This window comes from Malus domestica, chromosome 14 (genome assembly GCF_042453785.1).
Source record: "Malus domestica chromosome 14, GDT2T_hap1".
Taxonomy (NCBI): domain Eukaryota; kingdom Viridiplantae; phylum Streptophyta; class Magnoliopsida; order Rosales; family Rosaceae; genus Malus; species Malus domestica.
In genome coordinates, this window is record NC_091674.1 from 21,463,145 (window position 1) to 21,482,710 (window position 19,566).

At 37.0% G+C, this 19,566-nt stretch overlaps 1 protein-coding gene across 1 annotated transcript; it reads left to right on the top strand.

Annotated features, from left to right (window-relative positions):
- The first annotated feature begins 4,020 nt into the window (after nucleotides 1-4,020).
- Nucleotides 4,021-7,368, top strand: LOC139191224 (secreted RxLR effector protein 161-like). Its single transcript, XM_070811795.1, has 2 exons — nucleotides 4,021-4,081; nucleotides 6,974-7,368. Exons 1-2 carry the CDS (start codon nucleotides 4,021-4,023, stop codon nucleotides 7,366-7,368), a joined length of 456 nt encoding a protein of 151 aa, XP_070667896.1.
- Nucleotides 7,369-19,566: the final 12,198 nt, after the last annotated feature.

Genomic DNA, 19,566 nt, shown 5'->3' on the forward strand with positions numbered 1-19,566 from the left:
CAATCCCTCCTAATCCCCGGCCTAGAACGATCCCTACTTACATACTTTACTACAATTGATAAAAAGAGGGTTTAATTTTGTGTGTTAACTTATTTTTCACATCAGATATAAAGGAAACTATGTGATGAAGGAAAAAGACCCATAAAATCAATGCTGCAAATATCAAAAATTTCAACAGGAAGTATGACATTTTGCAACATTTGATCCCTTGCACTTATATTACCCATTCTTTGGCAACGATCACAAGACATACAAAAGGTTCTAGCATCCTTAAATAAAGTTAGCCAATAAAATCCACATTCTAAAACCTTAAGGGTTGTGCATTGTGTCCCAAAGTGTCCCCCACATGCATAAGTGTGGCAGAAGGTTAAAATGGAATTGAACTCCATATCCTGCACACATTTACATATAATTTGATCCGAGCAATTTTTTCACAAGTATGGATCATCCCAAACATAAAATCTAGCATCCTTTTTCAATTTATCACGTTGGTTTCTGTTTAAAGTGTTTGGAACTTGTTTAGCCACCAAATAATTCACCAAATCGGCAGACCAAGGCTCACTTACCTTAATGGACAGCAATTGCTCATCAGGGAATGTTTCAGCAATGGGTATGGACTCCTTATCATGCACCATACGGCTTAGGTGGTCAGCCACTACGTTTTCACTCCCCTTTTTGTCTCGAATTTCGATGTCAAACTCCTGAAGAAACAGCATCCATCGAATTAGCCTTGGCTTGGCTTCTTTCTTGGTGAGTAAATATTTCAAAGCTGCATAATCAGTGAAAACAATAACTTTAGTACCAAGTAAATATGATCGAAATTTATCTAAAGCAAAGACAATGGCAAGAAGTTCTTTTTCAATGGTAGAATAGTTTAATTGAGCATCATTCAATGTTCGAGATGTGTAGTAGATAACATGCGGCTTCTTGTCCTTCTTTTGGCCTAAAACAACTCCAATTGCATAATCGGATGCATCACATATTAGTTCAAAAGGTAGACTCCAATCTGGTGGAATGATGATGGGGACCGAAGTAAGCATGTCCTTGAGGTGTTTGAAAGCCTTTTCACATTCCTCGTTGAACTCAAAGGCCACTTCTTTTTTAAGGAGCCGGCAAAGAGGTTGGGAAACCTTTAAGAAGTCCTTGATGAATCTTCGATAGAAACCTGCATGTCCAAGAAAAAAACGAACCTCTCTAATTGAAGTAGGAGAGGGTAAGTGGCGCACAAGATCTATCTTTGATTTGTCAACCTCAATTCCTTTTTCAGAAATTATATGACCTAAAACTATGCCTTGTTTAACCATGAAATGACATTTTTCCCAATTTAGAGCAAGGTTAGTTTCAATGCATCGTTTTAAAATCAAACTGAGATTATTCAAACAACCTTCAAATGAATTACCAAAAACGCTGAAACCATCCATAAAAACCTCAATAATCTTCTCAACATAATCTGAAAATATGCTCATCATGCATCTTTGAACTATGGCAGGTGCATTGCATAAACCAAATGGCATGTGACGATAAGCAAATGTACCAAAGGGGCACATGAAAGTGGTTTTTTCTTGATCTTCTAGGGTTATCAAAATCTGATTATAACCTGAATATCCATTAAGAAAACAATAAAATGCATAACCCGCTAACCTTTCAAGTATTTGTTCAATGAATGGCAAAGGGAAATGATCTTTCCTTGTGGTGGCATTGAGCTTCCTATAATCGATACAAACCCTCCAACCTATTTGGATTCGAGTAGGCACAAGCTCATTTTCTGCATTTGTCATCACACTTACTCCAGATTTCTTTGGAACATATTGAACCGGCGAAACCCAACGACTATCCGAGATTGGATAGATCACTCCATATTCAAGTAGCTTGATTATCTCATTCTTTACAACTTCCATCATTAGAGGGTTGAGTCGGCGTTGAGCCTCTTGAGATGTTTTAGACCCTTCCTCCAAAAGTATACGATGCATACATGTGGTAGGGCTTATTCCTTTGATGTCGGCCAACGTCCACCCAATTGTTGTTTTGTACTCCTTTAACACCTTCACCAACTTTCCTTCTTCTTGTGCCGTGAGTGAGGAAGAGACAATGATGGGCAAGGTCTCTTGGTCTCCCAAGAAAACATACTTCAAATGGCTTGGCAATGGTTTAAGTTCAAGGGAAGGTGGCTGCACAACTGAAAGAAGTAACTTATTAGCCAAAACTGAAATTGAAATTGGATCAAAAAACTTACCAGATTGTGGTGGCAATGATTCGAGGGCAACCACCATCTTAATCACATCTTCATTAGGGGGCACGGCAAGATGTTCTCCATGCATGCCATGGGTGTACATTGTTGCTAATCCATTGTTTTTGAATTCCATTCCTCTTATAATGACCAATTCAAGTGCATCTTCATTCAATTGTTCAAGATGGTCCTACGCCAAGGAATCAATTACATCAATAGAAAAACACGAATGATCATCACTAGGATAATTGATAGATTCAGAAAGATTGAAATTAATAACTTCCCCATCAAATTCCATTGTCAAGGTCCCATTAAACACATCAATCTTAGTGCGGGTAGTTTTCATGAATGGTCTTCCAAGGAGGATTGGCAATGAAGGGGAATGGTCTGATTCTTCCATTTCAAGCACGTAGAAATCCGCCGAAAAGATTAAGTGATTGACCTGCACTAAAACATCTTCCAAAACTCCTTTTGGATAGGCATTAGATCGATCGGCCAATTGAATAATCACACCATCATTTTTTAACTCGCCTAAGTTCATAGATGCATAAATTGAATAAGGCATGACATTAATAGATGCACCTAAGTCTAACATGGCATGTTCAAAACGATTATTCCCAATAACACAAGGAATTGTAAAACTACCAAGATCCTTGCATTTAGGGGGCAGTTTACGTTGTGAGATGGATGAAACATTTTCACTTACCTTGACAACATCCTTGTTCGAAATTCTCTTCCTAGTGGTGCAAAGTTCTTTTAAAAACTTGGCATACCTTGGAACTTGCTTAATTGCATCCAAAAGTGGTAAATTGACTTGTACTTTTCTAAATGTTTCCAGAATGTCCTTTTCAGCCTCTTCCTTCGTTAATTGCATGAACCTGCGAGGAAATGGTACATTTGGAGGAATAACGTTAGAAATAATCGAATTTGGAACCTCCTTACCTTTGAATGACTAATGGGGGTGTTTAGGTGGCTATGGCAAGGGTGGTTCTACCCTTGACGTGGCCTGCTCTTGTTCCTCCTCCTCGAATTGTAACTTCTCATCCTCTGTTAGGGATGATTTAGATGGTTATAGGGCTATTCCAACCTGTTTTCCACTTTGCAACATGATTGCCTTTGCCGATTCAAATCCTCCTTTCGGGTTAACAATGGTTGCACTTGGCAATTTGCCTTGCTCTCTGAATTGACCCATGAATTCTACCATCTGTGCCATTTGCTTCTTCAACTCATCCATCCTCTTGGCTTGTGTTTGCATTCCCTGTGCAAATGTAGTCAGCAACTTAAATGTATTATCATTATTCATTAATGTACTTGAGTTAGATTGGGCAGATTGTTGTTGGGGTTGAGTTGGTGCAAATGGTATTGGATAGAAACCCAGAGGTTGCTGCCTAAATGCACTTTCTTGTTGGTTTTGTTGGGGCTCTATCCACTTGAAATTTGGATGATCTCTGCAACTTGGATTGTATGTATTAGAGAAAGGAGCACTCCTTGGTTGGTGTTGGCTCCCAAAACCCATGGCATTGGCAGATTCCCACCCTCCATTCTCGATCAATTGAGGGCACTTATCCGTGAGATGTCCTTGCATTGAACACACGCCACAAGCAGCTACACTTTGTACATTTGGTCATTCAACCACCTATGAAACAAGAGTAGTAAGATTAGCCATTTGGTTTTGAAGTTCGGAAATAGCACTTACCTCATTCACATGTTGTTGTCGTGGGGTGTCTCTTTGTCTAACGCCTTCATATTGTTGAGCATTCAAGGCTCAGTTGGCAATTAGGGTCTTGGCAGCTATGGGTGTTTTGTCCACCAAAGCTCCTCCCGCTGAGGCATCTAGCATTTGGCGTTCAATTGGTAGAAGCCCTTCGTAGAAATATTGAAGAAGAAGCTCATCCTTCATTTGGTGCTAAGGACATGAGGCAACAAAGGTCTTGAATCACTCGTAGTACATTGGAAATGATTCACCTTGGTTTTTCTGAATGCCACTAATCCTTTTGCGTAGAAGAATGACTCAAGAAGATGGGAAAAACTTCTCCAAGAACACCTGTTTCATGCTCTCCCAAGATGTGACAGTTCTGGGGGCTAGTTTATACAACCAATCTTTAGCCTTTTCTAAGAGAGAAAAGGGAAAAGTCTTCATCTTCAATATGCTTTCATCGATGTTGACAGGAACCATGCTTGAACACACCACTTCGAACTCCTTCAACTACTTGTTTGGATCTTCCATAGACAGCCCATGGAACTTTGGGAGTGGTCCAACAAACTAGACTTCAATTCAAACTCCTCGGTTTTGCCTTGAGCTGTCGTGGGGTATTAAATGCATAGGGGTGCAGCATTGTCCAATCCCGCAGCAGAAAGCTCCTTGATTGTTTGATTATCCGCTGCCATGTCTTATACTTCTTCTAAAATATGAGCCGTGGCCTTCTCTTCCACTTATACATCGTCTTCTTCAAGATCTGGTGCAAGTTGAGGTGGTTGGGACTCTTGTTGATTCCTTGTTCGTCTCAAAGTTCGTTCAAAATCGTCGTCAAAGTCAAAGATGTGCCCACAAACAGGTTGAGAACTTCGAGTCATAAACTAGTACCTAAAACAAGAAAACGAAACAAAGTCAGAAACTAAAACAAATTAAAATAAATGGAAAGAAAAGATCCAAGGGATTAGCAAAGTTGCTAATCCTCGGTAACGGCGCCAAAAATTTGATGCGAAATATATAAGCACACAAATTAAACCTTCTTGTTGACAATTGTAGTATATATGTAAGTAGGGATCGTTCTAGGCTGGGGATTATGAGGGATTGCTAAAACACTTAAAACTGACTTGAAAACGTAAAACTAAGTTTGGAACACTAAACTAGACTCAAAGAATGCAAAACTAGACTCTAATACACTAAAACAACTCAAATGACTCAAAACAGCACAAAACAAGCTAATTGACTCAAAACAGACACTAAGAGTGAATTTGGACGAAAATTGGTTTTATCTTGACTCAAAACACTGAAAAACACAAACTAAAACAGTTTCTAACAAATATGACTCAACAAAGTAAAGGGGGATTTGGTTTTGACGAATTTGAAAGTAAAACAAACATATTGTAAACTAAAACAAAGTTTGGATGAAATTGGGTAAATTGGATGGATGATGGGCTAGCTAGAGGGTTCTTCTCCACACATGACACACTTGCATACAAATCGATTTCCAGTTGTTTCTTTCAATAAACCATAAATATCAACACCCCAGATTTATTAGGTACGCTTAAATTAACACTCAGATTTTCCTTATGTCATTGAATTGGACGGAAATAGCACATCGCAATCAAATTATTCTTCAAAAGTTCCCTACATGAAAGCGCATAATAGAGATACAATCAAAGATCATTAAGTTCTATGAAAATCATAAGTATTGACAAGGCATTCGTAACTATGAAAGCGCATGATACTTATACCAGAAATTTACTTAACACGATTGTGACTAGCAACCTCCACTACTTATGAATATAAGTTCATAACGATTAGGTGAAACTCCCTTATATCCTAGCATCAAATTTATGCATGCAAATTAAGTGTGCATTCTCAACCCACATACACAAACAAGTTTTAATTCAAACAGATAAGTAAATTGAATTCACAATTTATGAAATTACAACTGGATGTAATCAAATCATATTGCAAGTATAGTCATGGTTTCGAAATTCCCCCTAGCTAAGAGGGGTTTAGTTCCTCATACTCGCAAAACAAAGATTATTAAACTTAAACATTGAAAACAAAAGAAAGATTACACCTAAAAACGGTCCAGCAACTTTAACTTGAATGGCAAACACGTCCAAGGGCTCTCCTTCTTCTTCTTTGCTACGGAACAAGGTATGGTTGATGATTTTTGTGGTGAATTGTGGTGGTGGATGAGTGATGGGTGATGAAAGTGTATGGGTGGGGCGGAGCATGAATGATGTGTTTTTGGAGTGAATGAATTCGTAGAATTGTATGAAGAGTGCGGTTGGATGTGTGTATTGGAGAATGTATGGCAAGAATGATGTATTTTTGTGCGGCAAAGGGAAGTATTTAAGGTTTTAGGAAATCAAAACCCTAACTTAGGTTAACAGAAATTAAGTCAAAACTACTAAAAAAAGGAAAACAAAATCAAAAATCAAAGGAAAGAGTAAGAAGATATGCGGTAAGGCTTTTAATTAAAAAGGGAATGTGATCTGGTGCAGGAAATAGGAAAGAAAAGCTTTCCCTTGCACGACAAGGAAGAGAAAGGGACAAGGGAGGTGTGGCAAGGGGTTTAGGACTTCTAGAAGTTCTTATTTAGTGTCTTAATATGATTAGGAGTTTTCTTTGTTGCTGGAACTTAAGTACTTTTAGGATTAGGAAAGGTTAAAACCAAAGTAGAAAACCTTGGCTTAACATTCCTTCTTCTTGTAGGAATCCTTATGTAAGTAGAAATCCTCATTCTTTTAGGAATCCATCTTCAATTAGGAATCCTTTTTCAATTAGGAATCCTAGCATCTTTAGGTCTTCAATTTCGTCCATCTCCCTTGCTCCAAGCATGTGATATCCATTCAAGCCCAAAACTGTTCCAAAATGCTCTAAAATGCACTTTCTTGCCTCCTTAGCCCTTTGGACCTACAAACACATTAAAATAGCTTAAAATACTAAAATAACTAAGAACTAACAACATAAATGCAAGAAAACAAGCTAACTAAGTCGCCTAAATATGCTCCTATCATAAAGCGTGGTCGTTTGGACTCTAGATGTGAAACGAGATCCCGTTCCTCCTAAGAAGGATAAGGAAGAGATTTTGGAGCCTAAAGTTCCATACCTAAGTGCAATTGGGGCTTTATTATACTTAGCTCAATGCACTGGACCCGATATTTCCTTCGCTGTTAATCTTTTGGCTAGATACAGCAATGTGCCTACGCGCAGACACTGGAATGGTGTGAAAGACATTTTCCGCTACCTCAAGGGTATGACAGATTTGGGCTTGTTCTACAGCCACGAATCCTCGAGAGGAGCCACTGTCCCCCTCAATTCTCGGGTTGATTCCCGCTTTGTTGGTTACACAGATGCTGGATATCTGTCTGACCCACATAGGGCACATTTTCAAGCAGGCTGTATCTTCACCATTAAAGACACTGCTATATCTTAGAGGTCTACCAAGTAAAAGCTAGTTGCCACTTCTTCGAACCATGTTGAGATTCTCGCCCTGCATAAAGCATCGCGTTAGAGTTTTTGGTTGAGGCAGTCATGGAACATATTCGAAGCACTAATGGTCTTATTTCCATCATTGACATTCCTACAACAATCTTTAAAGACAATGTAGCATCTATCATGCAGTAAAGAAGGATACATTAAGGAAGATAAAACCAACACATAGCGCCGAAGTTCTTTTATTCTCACCATCAGCAACATCATCAAAACATTGAAGTCAAGCAAATCCGTTCCCAAGACAACCTGGCTGATCTCTTTACCAAGTCATTGCCCAAGTCTACTTTTCAAAAACTCGTCTAATGATTCGATGTGCGTAAATTATCTAAGTTGAATCGCTTGTAGTTCTCTTATTTGGAAGTTATGTCTAACTCAGTGGGAATATCCTGAAGCATACTCACTTGGTCTTAATATACTTTTTTTCCTACGATTATGCGCATTTTTCCCACTGGGTTTTTGCTACCTAACGAGGTTTTGATGAGGCACCCATCCTAGGATGATCATACTCCGTTGAGTTCACTACTTTCGTCCTATTTGACGTTTGTTTAGACATTATGCATGATTCTCACTTTTCTCCTTAGTCTATGGGTTTTTACCTACCTTAGGTTTTACCATAGTGAGGTTTTGTGAGTTTTACCACCAATGCATACTTTCTTTAAATTTGAGACTCGCATTCACATTAATTGTTCTACCTTATCTGCTGAAGATCTGATGCAATGTTTTGTTTAAGTATTTACACACTCAAGGAGGAGTGTCGCAGTCATACTTAGAATAGGAATGTGATTGTGTAAATCCTAACGAATCTAGGGATATCTTTGAACCTTGGTAGTTAAATATCTATTAGAGTTGTAATCCTAAAAGGATAAGTATTCTACATATCCTATTACTATAAATAAAAGCACAATGAGGTGATACAACACATACCTCACAATTGAATCTCTCTCTTTTCTCTCTTATTGTTGTCGGCCTCCCTTTGTTTATTCCTTTAAAATACTTCAGTTAAATAGTCCTACAACACCAATAACCGTATGGGCCTAAAACACTAAAAAACAAACCTCATTTTTTTATCCTTTTCTTTTCTTCATTGATCAAGTGGGTTTGGCTGCATGGTGTGAGTACGAGACTACGATAAAGTGCAAGGCCAAGATGAACTTGATCCGAGTGTGGGTTCTTGGATCTGAGCTTCATCAAAACAAATAGTGGACAGTCAACTAGATGATGATGGATCGAAGTTGAAGGTGGGTTCAGGCAGCAGCAGATGGTGGTGGGCCAACATGTTGCAAGCTTGACTTGGTGGCGTGATGACTATGCAGTGGAAGGTTTAGGCATAAAGTGAGGTGTGAATATTATGTGAGGAATAGTGTGAATAAGGGCTGATTTGTTTGGCAACAAGGTTTGGGGTGAGTCAGATACGGTGGCGGTGATACAGGTACGGCAAGTGCAGCAGTGGAGTCAGCGGGCCTAGGGGTTCAATGAACAGCGATGAAATTGATTTAAACAACGCGAGGCATGACAATGTTTCAGCAACCTTTTTTTTTAATATCAAACTAAACCTAAACCTAAACGACAATAGAAGCAACAAACATATGAAACTGATAACAACCCAAAGCAGATTATTCAGAATGATTGAACCTGTTCTGATACCAAGTTGAAAATCAGAGACCAACAATATAAAATAAAGAAGAATATTTTATTAACTGAAAATAGACATTGTCGAGACAACGACATTACTCGAATTGACTACATCTTGACTATCTTATTTTCTACGAGTTAACAAAGCTCTCTTTTTATAATAAAGTAACTATAATCCTTAATAAGTAAGGAAACAAAAACCTAATTCTAACGTACTAGGCCCAAATTCAAATAATAAAACAAATAACTAATTTTCCAACAATCTTAGGGGTATACGTGTACTTTCATATCAACTTTTGGCTTTGATTATCATTAATTTAAAATAGTGGTATAATTCTATAAGAGTGTTATAAACTTTGTATTTAAGTATGATTGTGCAAATCCTAGATTATATTTGATTCTAGTTATTCTTCCCTATTAGGACTTGTATTCCTTGGAAAAGAAGGAATCCTCCCTCCCTTATTACTATAAATAAAGGCATGAGAATAACACAACCTCTACACAATCCTACAAACACACATCTCTCTCTATTTTCTCTCTATGCCTTCCGCCCCCTCTCTTCCCGTGAGATAAAATAAGCCATCACAAAGAAGTCTAATTTTTAGTTATTTTTCCAAATTTCCCTCCTATTTTTATCCCCTCCCATCCTCTCTTTTAAATCTAGTCTGTTCAAAATAAACTTGATGTCTTAAAGATGTGCCACATATTTCATGTTATTTTTTTATTTCTTTGGTTTAACAATCTTCCTTCTTATCAACTCATGTCCACACCAACTTTTACCTTCCTCTTGCATGCTTGTTACTGTTGACACCTCAAGTAAATCTTGACGCCGTGGCAAAACTTGACAGTTATCTCAAAAGTCTTATGGCGCGTTTACGTAAGGGTAATCAGAATCAAGAAACGGAATTGAATTCCGATTACGGTATACTCCGGTGTTTACTAAATCTGGAAGAATTAAAATTTAGTGGGTCCCACACAAATTTTGGAATCCAATTCCAATATTTGGCTGATTTGGATTCCTAAGATAAAGGAGGTATTTGGATTCCAGATGGCTTGGGGAATCAGAATGCTAACTTTTTTCCTTTTATGCCCTCACCTACTTTCATTATTTCCAAGATTATCCTTTTAACCCTAGACTATTATTTCCCTTTTCATGCAGCTCCGTTCTGGAACGGTTAGTTGATTAATTCAGTCGACCTAGAGTAAATTCAATTGATCTAAAGTAACTCTGTAAATACATGCAGAATCATTTTGTTACTCAATGTAGAATCAGTTTGTTACTTCATGCAGAATCAGTTTGTTACTCAATGCAGAATCAGTTTGTTACTCAATGCAAAATCAGTTTGTTACTATTATATACTATATCAAATTTTATTAAAAAAAAAGTATATAAAATATTTGATTTGGGACAAGGGCATTTTAGTAATCATACTGGTTTATTTCCCTTTTCATGCAGCTCCGTTCTGGAACAGTTAGTTGATTAATTCAGTCGACCTAGAGTAAATTCAATTGATCTAAAGTAACTCTATAAATACATGCAGAATCATTTTGTTACTCAATGCAGGATCAGTTTGTTACTTCATGCAGAATCAGTTTGTTACTCAATGCAGAATCAGTTTGTTACTATTATATACTATATCAAATTTTATTAAAAAAAAAAGTATATAAAATATTTGATTTGGGACAAGGGCATTTTAGTAATCATACTGGTTTATATTCCGATTCTGCTGAATTAGTAAACAGCTTTATGGAATTGTATTCCGATTCCAGACAGTTTTAGTAAACAATTTCAACAGGAATCTGATTCTGATTCCACCTCATTTCAATTCCTCCTCAATCAAATTCCTCCTCAATCCGATTCCTCTCAATTTGATTACGGATTAGTAAACGCGCCATTAGAGTTATAGAAGATCAGAGAGAATCTTTAGATTGTATTACCGTTCTTATCAATCTGTTAAACAACCCTCACATACATTATACAACAAAGAGAAGGAAATGAGAGGGGAGAGAAATAGAAGAAAATCCTCCATTATTTCCTGCCCAACATATCACATCACTAGATTTACTGGCGAAAACAATATTATCACAATAGTGTTTAGCACTTAACATATCACTTAGTCAGACCAATCACTCAGACCATAAAAAAAATAAAAAATTAAAAAAAAAAGTCAGACCAATCACTTGGTCGATCCAAAAAAGAAGCATATTACTAGATTACTGGTAAACATTGGACTCATGCAAATCCGAATTCTCGTCTAATCATCTTTGTGAGGATTATAGAGATTTGTGAATCGTATCTGTTCATCTTACATTGTTAATAAAAAATTATTTTAAATATTTTTATTTAAAATTAAATATAAACAGTACCTAATAAAAATTAATCGCACGATATACGAAAAACAGATACAGTTCGCAGATCTCTAAAATCCTCACCGAAAAATTCAGAAATGATCTTATTGGGACTCATGCAATCCCCTTCATTGAGTGCCAAAGTGACAAAAACAAAAAGGAAGAGCGATAATGCCACAAAGAAAAGGAGATGAGAGAGAAGAGAAACAGAAGAAAATCATCCATTATTTCTTGCCCAACATATCACATCACTAGTTTATTGGCGAAAAACAATATTATTACAATGGTGTTTTAGACATAACATTTCACTTAGTCAAATCAATCACTTGGTCGGACCAAAAAAGAAGCATATGACTAGATTACAGGTAAGCATTGGACTCATGGAATCCCCTTCATTGAGTGCCAGAGTGACAAAAAAAAAAAAACAAACAGAGGTAATGCAACCATGCAATCAATTCAACCTTACATTTTTACCTAAATTATATTATCATATGGGAATACATGACGGATGCTCAAAGTTCAAAGTATATAAATTAGCTGAACAGAGAGTTAAAATTAAAAAAAAAATTAAAAAAATTAAAAAAAAAAACCAAAAATTCATATATTTGGTTCTTGAATTTGACAAAATGTTCAGAAATAATCCTTTGCCTAAGTCTGAATATATAAATTAGTTGAACGGTAAAAGAAGTTCAAAACAGAAAAAAAAAATTACTAAAAATTCATTATTTGGTCTTTGAATTTGACAAAATGTTAAGAAATAGTCCTTGGCCTAAGCCCGTTCATCTTTTCATCTTCCTAATTACGTGGCAGGTGTGTGGGACCTATACTAGCGGTTTAAAAGGGTTAATTACATTAATAACCGATGATGTTTATTCCTTTTTCACAGAACCCTCTCAAGTTTGATAAATAATACTAACATTGTTGTAAAATCGACGGTGGGTGCAGTAGAATAAATGAAACAAGACACAAAATTTACGACGTTCCTCTACAGTCAGTGTGACTGGAGTACATCCTCAGGGCAGCGATGGTGCTTTCATTATAATTTGAAATAATAGGAGTACAAAGATAACTTTCTTTAATCTCCCCCTCATTTTCCTTTTCTTCCTCTCTTCCTCTTCTTTCCTCTCTCTCTCACTCTTCTCTCTTCCTCTTCCGTAAGTCACTCACCTCTTCTTCTCTTCCTCAAATATATAAACAAAAGAAAGTACTATTCACTTTACAAATTTTCCACAAATGAATAGTGAAAATACTGTGCATAAATAGTAACAAACTATTCATGTGGGCCATCCATATATTATTCACAACACTCCCCCTTAGATGGCCACAAGTCTTCAATTGACTCTGTAAAATCTTGATCTGTTTTGAATGCTCCCCCTGATGAGTATCTCCCCCTGATTTCAAATCATTTAGGCTAATCGTTGATCATTCTGCTTTAATCTCTTAGTAAGAAGAGTTGCCGAAATAGGTGATTTACTTGTTGTTAACTTTCCACAGGCTTTTTCTTGAACTGGGTTGTAGGACTTTCTGCTAGACTTGCATCGAAGATCTAAATTTACTCCTTTTATCTGAAGCGGAATTTGATTCAAGGGTAGTGGACACTTGATCTTTAATTGGACTTGTGATTTCTTCAAGGACTTCGAGGCTTGATCTTGAATGAAATTGGACCATGAGAAGCTTCACGTGGCAAATGATCTTCAGCTTTGTCAGAGATGAATCAGCACGTGTTTGTTACGCTTGTCTCCACATGCTTCAATGTATCATTTTCACTTTCCTTACTTGCTTCCCTTGCTTAAGTAGTATTTTCCCTGCTTTTCCCCCATGTATGTGTGGCATCTTCTCCTGCAGTATTTGCCTTCTGATGCAGGAGTGGAATGCAACCTTTGCATTTGGATGGTTCATCACTTCTTGGTGACTGGAAACCCAGCTCTAACAACAGTTGAAGATGACTACTTGAAAGCTAGGTAAACAATCAGGAAAGGTTCCAGGCAGCCGGTTCCTTACTGGGAGTTTGAGTGGAGGTTCCGACATATTGTTTTCTTTATCCTTGTCTTTGCTGGTAAGAACAAGGACAAAGGAAATGACAGGGAGATTGCATGATATGAGATACTCTTGCTCTCGTCCCTGAAGATATGAGATAATCTTGCTCTGGTGTGATTTGTTTGAAGAGGTATTCTCGAAGAGGAAGAAAACTAAGTATTTCGAGATGCTTTGTTAAAGATGCATTCTCTGAGATGAGGAAGAGTTAGGTATTCTTGCAAAGTTGCAGGTCTGCCTTGTTATGGAGAACAGAGGTCGACATATATAGAGATTTCCCAATAGCAAGTGGTGGTGCTGTGCTTTTACTCTTGTCAGCAACTGTGATGTAAATAAAACAGTAAGATTTACGCGTTTTCAACTTTGTCAGAGATCTTTGACAAAGTTGCACGCGATATCCAAAAAAGCTAAGATTGCGTCTGAAAAATGCCAACGAACTTTATTCAGAAAAATCTGGCTTTTGAAATTTGGAGAGCGGTGCCTCTTTGATCTCTGAACGAGTAGCTATGTTGCCTCTTCTTTTATAAAGACATCAATTGTGTTCAAGAGTATGCTCAGAAAGTTGCTGCCTGTAGAAATTTCCCTCACCTTGCACTTTTGAAATTTTATTTGCTTAGATTTGAGTCTTAGGAGTGATACAGACGAGCAGCGTCGGATTCAAAGTGATCACCAGAGGTTTGTTGCTAGATTTCGAAAGCAACTGATGCCTTCGTCTTCTAGTGTTTTGCTAAGTACTGGGTGCCACATGATCAATCTCCAGTGCCTCCCCCTTCTGGGGTACTTCCGAGTACTGAGACTTCACATGAGCAACCTTTGTGAAGGCTTCATCCTGTTTGTTTGTTTTAACTCATGTGTATATACATATCTGTAATTTCTTGAAGATATTAATACATAAGCTTTATTTCATTCAATGTATTGTGCCAAATACAATAAAGCATATACTTCACTAAGATGTGGTACTTCTAGACCAAATATCAATTTATCTTTACCCTCACGAAGATAAATGATTATTCTTAGTGTCTACATCATTTGAGTATTCAACTCATAATCTTCAATCCAAATGGTTCTTTTAATATCATAAACATCATGGATACGATTCGTGTTAGTAAATTGTTCGATCTGCAACTCAAGACAATAATTCTCTCAACATTTTATAATCTTTCTTAACTCTTCAGGATTTTCAATTCAACTCTTCAGGAGTTCTAATTTAATATCATCAACTTCTTGCAAGAGATTTTAGTATGTTGCAACAATATTATAATGATAATACTCACTAAGGCAATGTATACCATCCATTGGTATTGAGTATAAGTTTTATGTTTTACCCTTCGGGGGCTTACTTCAAGCAATTTGAATCCTTCAGGGATTTTCTACACTTCATGACACATTTTCATTTGGAATTTATACAGAGCAATTTGCTCCCATGTATACTTGAGGGATTTACTTATGGAGATATGAGTGGGCGACTCACAACCCTTCGTATATAATTCTCCATTCATATGAACTCGTTTACAACCTTATGTCATATCATGTGAGTGTATTACACTGTATTACAAATGCACATATATAACCTCCTTGGTTCAACATCTTTTGGCTATTTGTATTGTATTCAAATATATAGGTCCATTTTTCCACGTTCTTACAAAATTGTAATGGAATTGCCTTTCTCCATTTTTGGCCAATAATTTTCCTTTTGTCAACGAACAAAAGAACGTGACTCAATATTAACACAGCTCATTGATGAATTTAGTAGCTACTTGTAAAAACCAAAATTACCATTGGTTATCATCAATCAGTGATCCCATATTCTCATGTGCATGCACATGCATAAAAGTTTTTCATTTCTTTGGATATCCATTGCCGCTTCAAGGGCATTACACTATCTCTTCCAGGATAGTTGTAATTTAGAGAATGTGGATCATAACCTCTTCTTGAGCATTATAGAGCTTAGATTTTAATCTCCACTTCTGGAAGTTGAGTCATTGGAATCTATATGTCTATCATGCTTCATGCATGAGACATCAACATTCTCATGCTCGTGGATTGTTCTTTCTGGGACGTATATCCATGCGGCGACTGTCATGCTTCTAACATGCAACAGTTATGCTTCGGGAATGCAATAGTTCAGTAGGGTCATATTCTTCTTCTTTTCAAATGACTGAACCTTTTGAGTCTAAGGGTCTGCCACGCTTCAGGCGTGCAACAGATAAATCATTTACTACATCACTATATTGTCCAACAAGGACATCAATTCTTGTAGGCACATTTGCAGTAAATATATGTGATTTCATCACTTTCGTTGCATCATTCAATTATTCCTATTTCATTTTCTCATTGATTGCTTCGTGAATCAAAATAAGACAAATTCTCTTCGTTCTTCTAGAACGGTCTTTTCTTATCATTCTTCTGGAATGATATTTTCTCATCGTTCTTCTGGAACAATGTTATTTTCTCCCCCCTAATGGCGGGAAAACTGTCTTATCAAAATCATAGTCCGCAAATCATGCGGTAAATATATCCCCAGTCAAGGGCTCCAAATGTTGAATGATAGATGGTGGATCGAATTCAACATAAATTACCAGTTTATATTGATGTCTTATTTTAGTACGTTGTGGCAGTCTTACAGGCACATAGATAACACAACAAAAACTCGTAAATGTTAATGTTTGGCTGGTGCCCAAACACGAGTTGTACTGAGAAATATTAATGGTTGGCAACTGGTCTCAACCAAACTTAATAATGAATCATGTAAAATGACATGTCTCCATGTCAAAACTGGCAATTTCATTTTCATGAGCAGAGTGCGGGTAATCAATTTCATCCTCTTAATAAATGCTTCTGCTAAACCATTTTGAGTATGGACATAAGGAACTTCTGGTCCTTATTAAATAGTCTGTAGACTAAGACTCTTATGGATTTTATTACAATTAAGTTGAGGCACTGTGGCACTTCAAACTTACCGTACTCATCAAGGAATTTCATGTCCTGATCTTCAGGATCAAGGGACTTCATGCCTGATCTTTTTGTATGATGAAACTTTGGGTCCAATTATTTTATGTGATGAGGATCAAGAAACTTCAGGTTCTGATCTGAACAAGAAACTTTGGGTCCTGTATATACTCATAGTAACAAAAGATAAGTACAATAAATAAATTAAAGCAATATGCGGTAATTCCAGCCATAGTAAATAAATTGCATTTAAGTAAACAAAGCTTGTGACAAGGGTTTTAATTTAGCACCATTCACATAAATCAAAACTTAAAGCAGTAGGCGGTAAAACCGTCCATGATAAATAAATTGCTTTAAAGTAAATAGAACTTGTGACATGGGTTTTAAACCAACATCATGCACATAAATATCAAAGCTTTAAAGCAAACTGTAACTAAATTGCTTTAAATAAATAGAGTTTGTGAAAGTGTTTTAAGTCAACACCATTCACATAAATAAATATATGTTTTCTTCTTTCTTTTCAGATGGTATAACACCATCCAAAAACCTTTACCTTTTTTATTATTATTATTTTCTTATTCATTTTTTCACATGGTGCCGTGCACCATTCAAAAACTTTGCTTTGCTTTTTGTTTTTGTTTTCTTTCACATGATGCAACGCATCTTTCCAAAGCTTTGGCCCCCATTTCTCCATTTTTAATTATTATTTTTCATTCAAATGGTGCAGATGCACCAAGCACCAAAACCTTTTGTTTCTTTCCTTTTCAAATGGTGTTGTGCATTATTGCCTTTTTCAGATGGTGCCATGCATATTCCATAAACTTCCCCCTTTTTCTTTCTTTATCTGTCTCTACTAGTCTCAAAACCTAGGACCAGCTGGGTTGTTATAGAGGTCACACAAAACCAATTTAATCCAAAATGGCTACTAGAGACTGGCGTTGTTCTTACATGGCCTAGAGAACATGACATCGCAAAGCAAGAACCTCCCTACAGAGACATAGATGACAGTGGGGTTGACAGAGGCACAAGAGATGGAGGCTTAAGTGGAGTTAGTTTTGCCATCACCATCTCAGACAACCGAGTATTCATGGGAGTTCTCAAGATCCATAAAAAATGACGCGATCTGGGTTTCCAAGTCTGATGAGATTCTTCTGGATCTCTGGAAACCAATTGTCAAGTACAAGTTTTCTCATCTCATGACGACTACAGGTCGTTGTAAATTTCAATTCTCACTGGAATTCAGTGGGGCGCTTCTGGCGCGTTGGGAGAGACGGAAAATGGACATACCTTTGCTTGTTTTGCTGCACCTTTGTTTGTCTGTAAGATCTCTCCATCTTTCTTGTTCACGAGAGAGAAAACACATTGCAGATCTAGCAGGGATAAGGATTAGCACATCAATAGTTAGAGTGATAAAAGAAAAAGTAATAAAAGAAAGGTTGATGGAATTTTGTGACAAGATGATCTTCCTGTTTGACATGTCTGGCTTGCCGTCTCTACTATGTGAGATTTTAGCTGACGTAGGTGAGAGGTAGATAATGCTTCACCGGATTTATGGTGTTGTGCTTTCCACTGACATGAGAGTTTTTCATGCTAATAACGTGTTGTAAAATCGACGGTGGGTGCAGTAGAATAAATGAAATAAGACACAAAATTTACGAGGTTCCTCTACAGTCAGTGTGACTGGAGTACGTCCTCGGGGCAGCAGCGGTGCTTTCATTATAATTTGAAATAATAGGAGTACAAAGATAACTCTCTTTAATCTCCCCCTCATTTCCTCTTCTTCCTCTCTTCCTCTTCTTTCCTCTCTCTCTCTCACTCTTCTCTCTTCCTCTTCCGTAAGTCACTCACCTCTTCTTCTCTTCTTCAAATATATAAACAAAAGAAAGCACTATTCACTTTACAAATTTTCCACAAATGAATAGTGAAAATACTGTGCATAAATAGTAACAAACTATTCATGTGAGCCATCCACATATTATTCACAACAAACATCTCCTGAAATTTTAATTTTCTTTCACATCATTCCTTAATGTCGTATGTTCGCCTATAATTAATTACTTGAAAAATAAAAAACTTTCATAAATTAAAAAAAAACCCTATGCCTCTTCTTTCCCTTCTATTTTCAGCCACCATCTTCCAAAAATATTACAGCCACCAAAAGACTCCTCCCCTCTCCTCTCTCTCGCTCTCAACCATCTCAATCCAGCCCAACACTCCTTGACGTTCTGGTCTTGAACTGGGGTGGGGGAGGCCATGAACATGAACATATAAAATCAATTTAATTGGGAATAATTATTATGCTGCCAGAGATATTTTATTTGTTGAGAATTAATAATGAATGATATGGGCTACAACTATTAACAAATTAATGGTTCTAGCGCAGGAGATTCGACCAGTTCTTCGCTACCTCCTCCATTCACGATTTTAATGCCATTATCGACATACATCTCTTTCATTCTGAAATTTTCTTGTCTAGATCACAATCTCTTTCGCTCTATTACCTTTATAACGAATTTTTATTTTGAGTGCCATTATTCCAATTGAGTCATAACTCGGGGACAATTTCTACAATTTTTTCAAAATAGCCGCTCTTCCAATTTTCATGATAATTCCTAGTCCCACGTGGTCCACGTGATTTCTGAATTGTGAGGATGAGGAACTCGGATTTAGTTTTTGGTGAATGAGGAGACTCGGAATATGAAAAGGAGAATTAGGTTAGTTCAAATCAAGCCATGCCAGATGCTAAGCACGTGAACGTGGTGACAGATCCTATCCCACTCTATATTCACCGACAATAAAGCCATTTTCATACTTTATAAGGAAAATTGACGAAAAGTTCTTAAAAATTTTAATTTTAATGAAAATGACAAAATAAAGGTGTAAGTGAATAGTACAATGAGTGACTTTTCAAGGTAAAAATATCTTTAACGTTAAAAGTAAACAGTAACATGAGTGTTTAATTAAGGTCATCTCCAACCGATGGCTTGCCAGATGGCTCGTTTTAGCCCTCTGGCCCTCCAAGATTCTCCAAGGTATTAATATTTTAATGAACAGTACATGGCCATATTTGCCTCCGTCTCCAACCGAGGGCCAGAGGACCAGAGGACCAGAGAGCTCGTTTTAGCCCTTTCACAAAAAACCGTCTCCAACCGAGGGCCAAATGCCCATGGGGCCA

Bases quoted from the DNA above. Each gene is read 5' to 3' on its own strand.
- LOC139191224 (XM_070811795.1), top strand. From the start codon at position 4,021: ATGGGTGTTTTGTCCACCAAAGCTCCTCCCGCTGAGGCATCTAGCATT. The intron at 4,082-6,973 runs GTAGAAGCCCTT...TTTGGACTCTAG, and splicing joins TAGCATTTGGCGTTCAATTG to ATGTGAAACGAGATCCCGTT.